Source organism: Diachasmimorpha longicaudata, chromosome 2, assembly GCF_034640455.1.
Source record: "Diachasmimorpha longicaudata isolate KC_UGA_2023 chromosome 2, iyDiaLong2, whole genome shotgun sequence".
In the NCBI taxonomy this organism is placed as follows: Eukaryota; Metazoa; Arthropoda; class Insecta; order Hymenoptera; family Braconidae; genus Diachasmimorpha; species Diachasmimorpha longicaudata.
Window position 1 is genome coordinate 8,111,500 of NC_087226.1, and position 15,806 is coordinate 8,127,305.

General features: G+C 38.9%; 1 protein-coding gene across 2 annotated transcripts in view; it reads right to left on the minus strand.

Annotated features, from left to right (window-relative positions):
- The window catches only part of LOC135170672 (dipeptidase 1-like), a 137,476-nt gene that overhangs the window by 38,076 nt on the left and 83,594 nt on the right, over positions 1-15,806 (minus strand). For both annotated transcript variants that reach the window (XM_064136711.1, XM_064136702.1), the window contains exons 2-3: positions 7,701-8,424; positions 4,103-4,420 (exon numbers count right to left, since the gene is read on the minus strand). In XM_064136711.1, the coding sequence (XP_063992781.1) occupies positions 4,103-4,420; positions 7,701-7,961 (579 nt within the window). In that variant the 5' untranslated portion in view covers positions 7,962-8,424. The remainder of the gene's footprint in view (positions 1-4,102; positions 4,421-7,700; positions 8,425-15,806) is intronic.

Genomic DNA, 15,806 nt, shown 5'->3' on the forward strand with positions numbered 1-15,806 from the left:
CCGAATTAAACTCAACGGTCGAGCATGGTTTAAGGGGAAGGGGGCTCGAGAAATGGAATGAAGTAACTGGAAATTATATTGTTGTCATTAACGTCGGAGATTTTTTCCGATAATTCGAGGGGTAAAATTAATGAATTTAATAAAAATCTTTATGGGAGTTTTTTACATTCACTCCAATATTTTTCTTGCAACGAAATTAACTCATATATTCACCCTAAGGGTATCTAAGTACTTTGGCTATTTCTTCGACAGTAAAACGAGTTCCAAATTTTATGCCCGAAAATATTTTTTCACTTTGATATTTCATAATGATTCTATTAAACATTAATCGTAGGAAAAATCACGCAAATTAATAACTGATTAGGAAACAATTTTTTCTAAAACTAGTTTCATTTAATAATTCTTTCAGTGGATCTTTACGATTCCAAAAAAGCTCTGTTATAATGCTATTAAATCATTTGCGCATTGCACCAACTTTCTGAAAAAAACCTAATGAGCATTGCGTAATAGATAATTGCGGTAACGTGAAAGTAAAACGTGAAAACCTGGCAAATAAAAATCCCATAAACGTATGGAAATGGTGGAGGCACGTGGGGGCATTGAGCTTCGTCACTCGGTGTGTATGGATGGGTGTCGGATTGGCGAGTGGTGGTGGTGTGGTGAGGAGGATTGATGTTGGAATGCTAGAAGAAACAAGCTCAACGTCGATTCAAACGTACCCACCACCGCTCAGCTAAATTCCACGGGCAACTGCAGTGCACCAAAGGCACGGGAAAGAAGGGAAAAAAAAACTGGAAGGGGAGGGGCTTTTCGCAGATGGGTGCAGGGCAAAGCTTCTCCATCCCTGAGTAAAATTACCTCTCTCCCTCTCATTCTACGACCATTGGCTCAATGTGGCGATTCGCCTACGATGTGTGTGGCTTTGCAAAACTTTTGAGCTTCAGCTCACTGGCGTGCTAAAACCCAATATGGCTTTTCTCGATTATACCAAGTTAGGCTCCTCTGGTTTTGGAAGTTGAGGGAGCGGCGAAAGGGTGATGTGACCATATGGTTTTTACTTGTGTACAAAACAAAATGTACCTACATATGTTACAGAGAGATTTTACGCGGTTATCGTGCATTTTTTTCGAGGATATTTGATTTTGTGGTGAGGAAAAGTTTTAATTGAAATTTGATATTGATGTGGAAGATTGTTATACCGATTATTCTCGACAGTTTTGAAGCTTTGAAGGACCGAGAAATTAATACCACCAAAAATCGGAATTTTTTTATAATCAAATGACAAGTTTTAATTCAAGAAAACCCTTAATTTTCATAATGTAATTATTGAAACGTAACTACCCGCTTTATTGGAAGAGCTATGCATGCATGGAATAATTTAATTTGTGCCAACGGGAATGTTAGACATATATGCAATAAATAACTCGCTCATTGCGTTTGGATCATTGACAAATCAGCAAGTGATATTTTCATTGGTAAATCACGATTGAATGAGTTGCAAATACAGCAAACTAGAGCTTTGATGTAACAAATATATAAAGTGTGTTAACACATGTTACGGAGAAATTTTATGCAGTTTTCGGAAAAATTTTTATTGGACTTTGACAATGTTGCGAGAATTGTTATTATTATTGGTTTGGTTATCTTTGTAATATCGGAGTATTAAGAGATTAATATCACTATAAATAAAATGACGCATTCTCATTCGATGAAATTTTTTGTTTCAATAATAATTAACGAAAGAAATGAGCCACAAAATTGGTTCATTTATGCGAATGGAATTTTTTTTATTTAATAAAATGAATAAATCATCCATTTGCAATGGGTGATTGACAATTCGATAGATAAAAATGTTAAAATTCTTTCTCCCCGAAATGAGCAGACGTGAAAAAAAAAGTACAAGAACCATAAAAACATAAAAATTGTAGAATCACAAATGAATACCAGTGAGAAAAAATTGTGGATATAACGTGAGTTTGAATTCCTCCCAGAAATGAGAGATGAGTAGTTAAATGAGTTTATTTAACGAGTTCATTTGTCTCTCCTCTGTGATACTGCATGAGACGTGTTATGAGTTTCATGACACTTGGTTTTAGGATCCGCGGAGCTCCACAAACGCTAAAGGTTATTCTCCCATCAAAAAGATTAATATTCTCGTGACAATCGTGAGTCTTTGAGGATTAGATATAACAGTATATTCTCAAAAAATAGAGGGAACCGATTGAATTCCTCGTAATGTGTATTTAGATTACCCTTTTCATCTTTCCTCGTTGAAAATTTCTCCTGTTATGTTAATAAAACCAGAGACCCCGAAATTCCTCAGAGACAGAAATGAGAATTTTAGTGAAAACCTCGTAACTCTGTATTTGCGAATAAAACTCTAAATTATACAAAAGAAATTAATTACGCGGATTCGCGTAATTCAAGGCTTTTCTGCATATCCGAAGAAGCATGAATTAATCAGAATAAACCAGAAAGGAAGAATATAACCAGAATTAAAACGCTTGGAAACTTCATCACAAAGGAACAAATAATTTTTATGACTTCCAAACCATTAAATCAACATTAATTATGATTCAAGCAATTTTACATGCTGGAAAGTAATAAAATTTCTAATAACTGTAAAAACTCAATGAAATTTTAAAATTTTTCGGGAGCCATGAGCCCATTATTTATCAATTAGCTTCAATTATCAATAGAAAATTATTATTTTGTTATAAAGTTCGTCGATTTCTCAGGTTTCAACGGAAGAAAATTAATGAGAAAAATTGATCTCATTTAACTATCGCATTGGGACCCAAAAGAGAAAATAATATTTATCACTTGCGACTCATTAAACCCTCGTTAATTATCTCCGAAAAATTTGTCACATACGATTGAATAAACTCCCGCATTAATTCGTCGCCTCATAATTTGAATAACTAATACAATCACAGGAGAAAAATATTTCAATCAGTTTAAATGACAAAGGGGATATTTCCGCGTGTAATCAGACTGGCCATGGTGGTTCATGTTCTCCCCCTTACCCACTGTTAAACTAAAATATACGCGGAAATGTACGAGATATGATAATTCCCCCCGTTCCCTGTTACCCCCACTCGCCAAACTCTCCAGTTTCAACTGGTTAGCTTTAGCATTTTGCATTTAATTTGTTCCCCGGTAATTAATATTGTCCCCTCGACAAGGCCAGGGGACTGGTTACGGATGGCAATCGATATATTAAGGGTCACTATTGTGCAAATGAGTGCATGTACCCAGATGCATCAGTCCAGATTCATCCATTCACCATGAGGATAAATATATGAGATACATTCATCTGATTTTCTTTTATGATTATTAATTTTCCGAGGATAATTGAACAGAAATTTCCCGCTTCTGTTGAATTTTCCATTGAACAATGTAATTTCATTTATAAAATTCCTTGGAATTTTAGGTGATTAACAATTTAATGACCATACCAAATGGACGGAAATGAATTAAATAATTGATCAGCTCCCTCACTGATAACCTAGCTGTTGACTTTAAATAACACGCCCAATCAAAACAATTAACAATTCCTCACCCGTCAATCGTCTCTAACGATTATTCTCTCAAATATTTAACTTCTAATTACTAAATCCCCGAAATGTACGGTAAAAATTTTCAGTTAAAAATGCACAACTCCAAATGTACACTAAATTCCGAATAAATGGAAAACCTCTAACTAAATAAATAATACTAACGCTGCAACGTCATTATTCACCAGGGATTCTTTTCTCATAGACAATACCAAATAGGGTTTGTCGGAAGCCCTACGAGTCATCATAAAAATTCGTTCCCCCCCTCCCACGCCCCTCTCGAAAAAACAATAACGAAGTAAAAAAGTTCTGGCAATTTCGAGCCGCTCAGTTCATTTTTTATTTACGTTTTTTATTACTTTTTCATTCATTGGCTCGCAACGTCGAGTCGTCAAGCGATTGTGCGTTCAGGTATGGTATGCAACCAGAGACAAAAAAAAAATCAAATGAAAAAAAGAATTTGCAGTTCGCCCAACGACGCCGTGTAACCAATCGGATTGCGACGTAAAAAACCACTCGTTGTGGATAAAAATTTACATTCTCACCTGATAGTCCATGTAGTTACCGTAACCCATGTGATTGCAGGTGCAGGCGCATGCTTGGATATGCCTCCGCATATCGAGCTCTACCTCCTCGCCGCATACGCCCCTGGCAGTCGCCATCATCGTGTCACCCATGCAGTAAGTGCCGGTGCAGTACATTCTCGGATCACTTTGATCGAGATATCCACCACCGGTGTCATCGTAACCGAGGCGACTCGGGCATCTTGAGTCACTTGTGTAACCGACTCGTGATTGGGGCCGCTGATCATCGAATCCCACCCGCGATTGGGGACGATGTAATCCGGCTGGTGGTACATCCTGCTGGAATTGATAAGGGCTAATGTAGTGTTGAGAAGAAAAATTAAATTTTTTGCGGAGTTCACTATACGAAGCAGTAAAACGGTTAACCGGAGTCGATGTGACCCTGGACACCGGTTTCGAGGAATGTCTCGGTATCTAGACTGCGGGAATAACGAGGGAACTCTCCAACAGGTCTTGTTTGCATCAACAAAATAATTATTTGGAAATTACGAAGACAAATATTCTGCTCTTCGGGTCGAAGGGTTTCAATAGTTGGATTTGGCCACTGCGTAATACTATTATCAACTTTGGGTGACATTATCACTAATTTTGTTTGCGAGATACCAATACGATATTCCCAAAATTGTTTTGTTATAATAATTCTCTGTTTTCACCACTACTTGAAACTCAAAAAATGACCAAACCCATGAATATTCCGAACTTGGAATGAAAATCCTCGAAGCATGAAAGACTCCCAATGAATAAGAAACCCCTAAGAAACTTTTTTATGAATAAATGCAAATATTTGACCCCTCAGGAATTATTGGAACGGAAACTTCTCTGAAAAGCCAATAATTCAATCAACCGATTGGAGAAACCCTCTCCTCCTGGTTTCAGTCTAAATCCATCGAAAATATGTAGCCAAAGCTCCTCGACTAATTAATTAAATTCAACGGAAACAATTTATCAAGTGAAATCAACGTGCAGTGGAGCGACAATACTTCAAACCTTTGAATGTTAATTTAATCTTAAAACTAGATCGATTAACAATTATTACAGAGGCGCATCTAATAGAACCCGAGCTTCATGTCATTCTCATTAGCTTCAGAAAAATATATTCTCAAATTTCAAATGAGTTCTTGTCCTCCCCGTAGGGACGAAATCCTCATTCTCTTCATCGTTTTGATGGCTGTCATACCTCCACTGAGAATTTTTCTTCCACTCTAAAAAAATTCAATTATAATTTCGCTTCTCCCCGTTCATAACATAAAGCATCCCCCAATGTGAATCTAATCCCTCCCCCCAAATGCCTGTTGCATAATAATAAAGCCATGACGTTAACCCGTTCAAGTCTGCACGCTCCTAGACGCTCCAAACGACGTCTGATAGTAGTCAGACCATACCGAAAGTACCCAGTGTTACTGCTGTCTCCTACCAACCGAGACGTGTACGTATTTTACAGTTATTTGAAGTCGAACGGGGAAAGGCACTCGTCCCCTGTCAATGCACAAAGTACACCCCCTTTCCCCAAGTCGAATATTCTCCAGTCAACTAGTGAGAATTCTCTATTAACGTTCACCATCAAAATCCCCGTTATCCATCCTTTCACTGCACACTCTCCCTCTTTCTCTACTCACCCAACCCCACCCCCCTTCCAACCCCTTCTTCAACGTGTCACGTGATGCGAGGCACGAGTACCCTTGAGAATCAACTATGCGATTCACAGACGAATTCACATGTTCGAAGTGCACTTCAACGTGCATTCAGGATCAAGAGACCATGGGTTTGTGAATTATGGGAGAATGTTAGGAGTTGAATATTTGAATGAACTGACAGGTTGAGTTGCGATGTTTCATTAATTGTGGGGAAAGAGATATGGAGAGGAGCAAAATGCACTGAGAAAAAGCATTTTATTTCCCAAAAAATTAGTAACATTTCTGTAGTCTGGGGAAAAATTATGGGGAAATCCCCAGTGTAAAAATGGTAGTCTGTCGAATATGATAGACAGGTGTCCACAATATTTTATTAAGATAGTACTAGGGTAAGATGTAAGACTATAAGATGATATTGTAGTTGTAGCGTAGGTGCTATTTGTGGGGAAACCCCGTAAATAGAAATAGATTGGTATAGGGATGCCAGGCTGTACGATAGAAGTACCTAGACAAAATATTTTGTGGATTTATGAGAGGCCCACAGATGTGACAGGCAAACATACTTTACAGCCAGCGAGGTCCAGGGATGCTAGGACCATTACGACCCACTCCAGGGAGGGGAGAAGAGTCAGGGTTTAGACAACAGGGTCAGAGTTGGATTTGAGCAACGATAGACGATAGACACGTGGTTAGGCGATTAGGACTTGGACGTTTTGTTTTTTGAGTGATCAGTCAGAAGGACTTAAGAATGTCTGAAGAGTGTGTTAAGTGTGTTAAACATAGTGAAGACATAGTGTTAATATGTATTGTACCTTTTTTCATAGAAAATAAACTGTCATTATCTTTTTAAAAAGTAACCCTACATATTTTGTCAGTCATTTTACTACATATTTTATCATATGGAAAATTCCAACAAATTGAACTAAAATAGTCCCAGACATTTCGAAACTCGTGGCTATCCATTAGTTCACCCCCTCGAATTTCATCCCATCAAAATCGTATTAAAGAAACTTTATTGTTAATGAACCACCAGGAGGGATATGCAGGGCATAAATACAAAGCATGCAGTGCCATCGGAGTGGGTTACGATTGCAATTACACTTTGCTCTGCACTTAGCTACTCCATTCTCATTCCCAAAGTTTATCCCGGGGTGTTTAAACCGATGTTTCTATTTAATTATTGCTGATGTGTTTTAACGAAGGGCATGACTTTAAAAAATTCAAGTGCTCTGTAAAAATAGAGGGATAATACTGGCAACTAGTTTAAATCCAAACTGGAGGGGGGAGGGGGTTGAGTTTAGCAGCAGAGGATATTGACCCTGGTGGTACGACGGCGCCTGAGGAATCGTGCCAATTCGCCTCCTCCCTACCTCACTCTATCTCTCTCTCTTTCAAACTCTGTCTCTCTGTCTCGAATTTCAACGTTTAGTCGGCGTTATACTCCACCAGCGGAATTACATTGATTAACATAATTGCATAAGTTTCTGTTGGCACGTTGATCGATCTCGTTATCTTGAGACCAAATTGTCTTTCGGGTTGTTGAAGTATTTTCGGGGTATATCGGGGAGAGGCACTTTGATTTCATTCGGTGAATTATTTCAAATGAGGTCAATTAAGTGATTGACAATATTTGAGAATATATTTTGTAACGAATGACAGTTATTAAAAACTGTAAAATAACGAATTTTTCCAGATTGATCTTTAAAGAAACATTGGAACATTCCAAAAGTTCATGGACTATCCAGGTAACCGCTTTTTCAACAGATTTGACTTTGTTATAAAAACTTTAGTGTAAAAAATTCGAGGAAATTTCTGAATTTGAAAGTGATTCCCTTTTTTATGAAGATTTGTTTAATCAATTTGGTTAATCAATCTTTTAGGATATTCATATCGAATGTTCTCTGGACGTGAAAATTTATGTGTAATACCTGGTTAAAATTTTCCTCCGGAAAATTTGCCCGAATTCGGTGACACTCATCATAGCAGCGTCCGTCATAAGCACTCGGTGGTCTTGGAAACGGCTCCTGTCCAGCTGCAGCAGCAGCAGCGGCAGCTGCGCAGCAATCTGGTATCGTCGTGGGATAGGTGTCATAAGGGCATTTGCCATCGACGTTAGTCGTCCCCGAGGCTCTCGATACCTGGTGGACACGCTCCTGTGGACCAGCACCATAGCCACCACTGTGATGCATCCTCGCAGTGCCCGTGACCCCCACCCACTCCCACCCTCCTTTATCACAATCTTGATATTTTTTCAGTGAATTCAATCCTGCGGTACCTCTTCAGCCCACACCAACATCGGCCAACCTCTTGATAACGATTGAATGAGCACAATGCTGAGAGATTAGCAGTAGACAATGTTGCTAGCTATGTTAGCCGCCAGGACCATAGGTTTGGCAATTACCAATCCCTGGCACCAGTAAACCGACGACACTGTCACCATGTTAGCCCAAAACCACCTCAGTACTGTCCCCATGTATTCCCCGTCCATGGACTCGTCCATCCTAATGAACTGGATGGACTCGAATACTAGGGGCTGTTGTACTTTCCCACTTTGTTTACTGTTTCACTACATTCAACACTATTTAACAGCGACAAGTGCACTTTCGAGGGAGAATCGTCGCCAGTTTACTTCATTTTAAATCTCGTTTCCATCTGAAAAACAAAGAATAGGATTTCGGTGGATGAGAATCTGGTGACATTGTATTACATTTAGATAGAAATAGAAATAGAAATTTTTCGAAATAGTTGGAAAATAGCAGTTTTTGAGAGAAAGTTGTTGAATTAAAATTTTTTGGATCCCAGGAGGATGAGACTTCTCTACATCTCTGGCGATTTTTTAATCGAAAAATGGATATTCAGTTGTAAATTTAGCTGAATTCTTACGTTAAAAAATACCAATACTAATTTCTAAGATGTTTACTCGAAAACTCAACCAAGACTTTCAGCAGCAATCAAAAATTTAATGATTTAAATATGTAAATGGGGTTGATAATTACGTCGCCATCGACATTATTTTTGCTCGCCAATTACTTGTGATTCCGGCATGTTGTGATAACCCTCTTGTTTAGGTAACTCACGCCTGACTTAACCGGGAATTTTCCCCTCAATTGACTATATCGTAAAAAGGGAGGGTGCCTTCACCATGAATAAATAACTCAATCTCCATTCACGTCAATGGAGTTGCTATTCAGAGTTATTTTCTGAGACAAACATTAATATTATCCTATCGAACCTCGGCAGATTGGAATAAAGTGAATCAGTTATCGAGAATGGGGGATGATTCCGCGTCTTACTCATAACCGAGTAGATATCGAATGGCGAAAACTTCATAATTCATCCACCAAGCCATTGCGTCTAGCACCAGATTCTTTTCGTTTAGAAAAATCCAGTAGACGACGTTCACTCAGGGCAAATGTGTGTATATCCCTCCCTGAGGACCCGACTCCCCTTCCGCCAGCTCATCCCAGGAAGCGATTTCAATGTTGCACAACAGGCCTTTCCTCTCGGCACTCCCCACTGGCCCCTCACTCACCGCGAAAAAAAACCCCGTGCACTGCAATTTTCAACTGCAACCCTTAAACCTCCACCGCAGAGTCACCCTCATCCTCACCCTGCCCTTCCTCTCTTCCTCCCTCACTTTATCCCCCTCTCATTGCACCCCATGACTCTTCTTCACGCGCCCCTTTTACACTCTCTTTTTCATCTCTCGGCCCTTCAGCGACCCCCAGACGATAACGAGGCTGGGAAACCCATGCACGCAACTTTGAAAAATACAATACAAAGTCTGGAGTGAAGAGAGAGAAAATGAGAAGAAGAAAAAGCCACCGTTTCTCATTTTTTTTTCTCACCCTCTTCGAAGGGAAGTGGAAAAGTCGGCAGCATATTCTCCCGTGTTTTCATTTTTCCCCATCTCCATCTGTAATTTTCTCCTCTCCCCCATTACTTTTTTACTCTATTATCACTTTACATTCTTTTTTCCAGTCGCTTTCGTTTTCCGTGCACTCGACCACTCGAGGGGTAAAAAGTTCATCCCAACTATTTTTTTATTTTCCCTCTCTATCTTCAGGTTTTGTTTAACCACTTTCCCTCGCACCCAGCTACCCGTTACCGTGAGTATGGATTTTGTGGAGGTAAATTAGTATGTACGACACCCGTGGACCCTGGGTAAGTGGTCATAACGGTATTAAGGGAAACGATATGAAATTACGAGCGTTGCGCGACACTGGAAAATGTTGGGGGTTTAAAGGTCGAGAGGAGAGAAGAGGAAGGGAATGTTTAAGCCCAAGGAAAAGCCGATGCTGGCGTTAAAGCAAGCCCTCTATTTACCCGTTTAACGAAGATACAGGGCATTTTTTTTTTGTTTAAAATGTTGTACCTCGGGTTAAAATGCTATTACACACTCAGGGTTTTAGAGAACACGACGTAAAATTTGATCAACGTCGTTTTAGGTTGGGGTTAATTGATTTACTGGTGTGGACATTAGGGGAGAAACGCGGAATGAATTTATGATAATCATTAGATTCTTTGAGCTATGTTGTGTAAAGGCTAATGATTTCGTCGTTATCCAATGACAATTATCTACAATTGAGTGCGAAGTGGGGATTAAAACTGAAATTGAGGTTTAAAATTACGAATTATTCTCAATCAACTTCGCCAAATGACAAACACAACTACCCCTGGGTAAACATTTCTAAAACGTATGCTGGCTCTCCCGGCAAATTGTAAATAATTTGCATGTTTGACTGTCGGGAGGTACATTCTACATTTACATTAAATATGTCAATTTGATGAAACACCAGAGAGTCAATTCTCGTCTCCATTTCCTATTCTCTTGCATTCATTTTCCTTGACTTTCTTCTCCAAAAAAAAACACTGGAATCCCTGTCTTCGACTCGAGTAAATTCAATTTCCGAGTCCCACAAAATGCCGAAAACATTTGAATGAAACCCGAAAAAAGCAAGAGAAATGAGAGGAATCTGTCAGCCGATCTCCCACATACGTCTCCGAATCGATTTTCCAGGACAAATGATTCACGAATGATCAGACCGACACTGAGCTCACCGAGTGGACCCATTACAGGGCGTGAGCGATACTAATCTCGATCCCCTCTAGTATCCCGGGGTGCGATAACAGAAGTCAACGGGAAAATAAAATAAAAAAGAGAGTGAGATAGTAAGAGAACATTTTTTTTCCCACCGAGGGTCAGACACTTCCTGCGGCGTCGTATTACCCCGAATTCCTCTCTCCGTGCAGATCCCTAAGTTTCCTCAACCCCTGTGCCCTCATCCCCTGGAGTGTCACGTCTCATTTCATCCAACCGAACTGCAATTCTCTGCCCGATTATTCGCCACATCGTGACATTCACCGTAAAATCGGATCGGGAAATTTTGACGATAATCGCGCGTTTGCAACCCCAAGTGATGACTGGGATTTTCCAAGATGGGAGGGGTATCAGAATGCCGGAGAAGGGAGAGAGGAGGGATCGATATCAAATTATGCGGGATACAGGTTGATACTCACTAGAAAAGACCGAGATTAACCCCTTGAGGGTTTATCTGAGACTCCATCATTGGAAATTTACGGGAAGTGTTGGTCATCAATGCAATGAGGTTCATAATGACTCTATAGTGTCATTTACCAGTCGGAATTCATTGGAATTCCCAGTAGACTTCTTGAACGGCAGAGAATTACAGTTTCTAAACTGTCAAGAAATTTTATTCTTGAAAATATCCGACAGACTTCGCACGTGGAGAGAAATTTTTCGTACAACAAACTTAGTAACAAGTTGACGTATCTCATTCCCCCTCTTAACTATCTCAAATTTTCATAGTAGTTTTCCATTTTTCTTTCAATGCAATTCTGTCTGTTTGTGACATAAATATTGTTCATGCGAATAAATTTCTTGTTCAATAAATAATTGCCCATCAACCCCCGAATTTCACGTTTCAATATAATTTCATCAAATTGCAAAACAGTCGTTTCTCAACAATTCAACCAACTATTCTCCAGATCAATCGGTTGGCCCAACTTCAGTCAAATAATTGATCAACAACAACCGTAAACTCTCCTCCCCCAAAAACTCAAAGTAAATTAATATTTGAATAGACGATCGCGACCACGTCAAAGGGCTAATTCTACAACTAGCGATCCCTAATGCAACACGATGGCTGTACGCAAGATAGCCCACACACCGTGTGCTAACGAAATTTGTCGACCTCAAAGAGCTCTGGCGTGTGCTGCCGCGAGATCAATCTCAATCGGATCATGTGTAGTCTCACTCTAAGACAAGTAGAACGAACAGAGAGAGGATCACATACAAGTGGGCGATACACCCTGATACGGGTTTTAGCTTGTTTCGAGAGACTCGTCTCAACCCTGAAATTCCACTCCTCTCTCCGAGCCATTTCTACGTATTTATTTTTTTCCCTACCGTCTGTTGCTCCCCATCATAATAAAATGACATTCCCCCTCAGGAGGGAATTATTGTCACTGTGATAACATTCATCATGAGAAATTAAAAACAATGTTGCCTGCCTCGGGCTTGACGTGAATATAAAAATATAATTAGAGTGAAATTCTGGTTTTGATGAGCGTTAAGTTTACGGAAGAGCAGTCTGAGTAATCGTACATCAGGTTTAATTAAAAATACATAGGAAATTACTGGAGCGAACTGTTTGACTATGATTTAATAAAAATATTTTCTTTAATTGAACGTTTCAATTTATACGAACACTCAGAAAAACAATTAGTTCTGCCAGACAATTATTTGCTCTCCAGAAGAGGTCCTGTCTCATTTCGACTGAATTTAATTCTTGATAGAAAAATGTTGTAATTACATTTATGATATTTCCCAGCTATTTGAACAATTCTATCTGAGTTCCACTCTCGGAGCTAATGAATAAGCATAGGTTTATCAGGAATTATGGATTCTCCTGAATTTCAGGGTTGTGTTTCATGAGGACTTCAAGAAACCAAACTTTTAACGAACTTTCAGAAACCGAATCTATGGCAGAATGATAAATTCCGAATACACAGACTTTTTAATAAAATTTTTTACTGCTCAAAATTACGACATTTGTCTTGATCTATACCCTAGCATACGCATCAACTTTAATGGACTTTACTGAAGCAACTGAAAAAAAAAACTTCCAATTGCTGTTGGAATTTCCCTGGAATTCGGCACTTTTTTATTTCTGTAAAACCCAAACTTTGTTCTCACTCTGTAATTCTTCGTCATTTCACTCTCGACACATATTTTCCCCCCAACTTGGCTAATTTTTTGTGTCACGATGAGTCTCTCGAATAAATAAAAACTACGTGAAAGAGGCGGATGTGTCTGTCGACCAAAAAAAAAACATTGTCCCGCAGAAGTTGAAGGGGGGGTTAAATTGTCGTTGACTTCGCAGGGGAATTCAAACAGCGATTCCTGCATCGTGTTGACTACGTTCTACTCGTTTTCGTTCCCATCCTCTCGATCATCCCCTTCCGTCTCTCTTTACCCCGTCATCTGCCTTCTTATCCATCCCGATTCAAGAGCATTCAGAAAAAAATATATGCAGCAAGTGGTTACATCGTGAGAATGAGAGACAGCAACTGGTTGAGGGACATAAGTAGATGGAAGGGGCATTGTCAAGAGGGTGATTTTGTACAGAGAAGATTATTATCATCCTTTGATTAAATGTGATGATAGGGGCGGAGAGTAGCGAGGGTTAAGAGCCCTATTTGCCTATTTTCTCGGAGTCTTTCCTTGCTGCTTTATAATTGGGTCATTTACATCAACAAATTGTACTTTCACGATTTCGCTTTGGAAAGTTATTTTTAACAAAGAAAATTCGTTAGCTATTCTTGGTAAAATTATAGGTAAATTTCAAATTTTTTATTGATTGTTTTCCCTATAGTCTTTCCTAATTCAATAATTCGCAACGAAATGGTAAAGCCGAGCAGTCGAGAGTTCCACAATTACCCAAGAATAAGATCTAACAAACCAAAAAGAAAGCGTCTCACAACGACCGAAGAACTCTTTGACACATCAAACAAAAGCAACAAAAAGAGTGAAAATCCATTAATTAATTTAAATAATTGGATAGGGACAAGTGGCGGAAGTAGTTCGAAAAGTGGGACGAAAACAAAAGCAACAGTCCGGGGTGGTAGGGGTTAGATAAGAATGAGACACAGTGGAGTTGTTGCAGGCTCTCCCCACCACCCTCTCTTCTATCCCAGCCAATCTTCATCGCTGAGAGTGCACTCCAAAAATAACATAAGCGTTTAGCGTTAATTAATTTCACGTTTATAAAAACCGACCAGAGGAAACGAGAACAAATACGAAAAAAATTAATGAAAAAAAATCCATTATCCAACTAGTGAAAATGAACATCATTAAATATCCGCGAGGATGGCCGAGAAATAGTGTCATATACATCCTCTTGTATTAATAAAACTTTATGGATATAATGCATGCATGTAAAGGTCCATATTCTCCCATTAACGTGCGTGTAACTATTAGAAACGATCGCATTTAATAACCTCGGCCTCTCGAGCTTGATTGTCACTGCAAAATGCATCAAATTCCGCAGTGAAACATTCTGAATCGCCCCTAAACCCTTGATAGAACCTTAACAATGAAAAAGATGGACAATAGAAAATGAAAAACAAAATTACACCATTTGAATTGAAACATATGGAGGGTAATATTGGTGACGATCAATAAGATCGGATCGAATGAATAATTTAAAAAATTATGCCAATCATTGTTCAAATAATAATAATAATTGAAAATTAAAACTAAATAAAGAATCTAAACAATAAAGATTTTCAAGAGATTTACCTCATTCTTCTTGTGAATTGAAAGAGCAATTTATTTAGTTGATTGGAATGCCGTCTGACTATATTGCGGCATTTCTACTGAAAATTGAGGAGAATGGAGTTTTAAAGCTTGTTAGGGATGAGCTAATTAATTTTAATTTGAACATTCAAGTAGCTTGAGGGGTCGTTTACGTATTTAGAATCCGAAGTATTAGAATTCAGTGGAATTAGATTTGATATTTGAAATATTATCAACGATTTTCCTCCCATTAAAATCTCCAAATTTCGTCTGAAACTTCACATATTTTTTGGGTCGATAGAGGCCGGTGCTACCAGTATTAAAAAAATTATTTTGGTAGGATGAATTTCGAGTTATTGAAAAAAAATGCAATTTAAAAAAGCGTCATACCACAGATATTAATAAATCCATGGGGTTGTAAATGCCCATCCGTGAGTTTTAATCAGAGCTCGCAAAAACCAGAATTTTTGATTTTATTGCTAAATATTTCTGTATTCATATTGAAATATCTGAAAATTCATCACGAAAAGCTCGCATTACCACTCACATGCATATAGACAGTCACAAAAACATCATTTTTTCATGTTTCATAATACCTTGAACCTTTTGCGATCGAATTGATACAATCGAAAAAACGCTCCGATGAATTCGGAAATAAAAATCCTGAAAACCCAGTCGAATAACTCCTCTAATTCCATCGGCATGTCAATACCCTTCAACAATGCAACTCCCTCCCCCCCAATGCCCTAAAAACAAAATTAAATAATCCCTGTGAAATTCTAAAATAACTTGACCAAGAATAAAACCCATTAACCTTAATGTTCCCCCAGCGAGCCATCGAATGTAATCAACTTTACTGTTATTGTTTTCCCTGAAAACCCGACCTGGACACTCGAGCTGATAGAGGAAGGCCAGCCGAATGAAAGAAAATAGCTCGATGGAGAGAGAAAGAGCTCCCAACGACCGGAAATACAGGAAAGAAAGGACTAGACTTTAGCCGCTGAAACTGTATGGGCACAAAGCCATAAGCTTTGGCGCAATCGACTACGTTCAATTCCCTCTCCCCCTAACCACCCGCCCACCCTCTACCCACCCGCATCACGGTACCCTTGGCCGTTTTTCCTTATACCAACCCTTTGTATTTCCTGTCGAAGGTGGTGAAGGGTAGACAGAACTGGAAGAAGATATAAAAAAAAAAAAGAAAATAGATAGT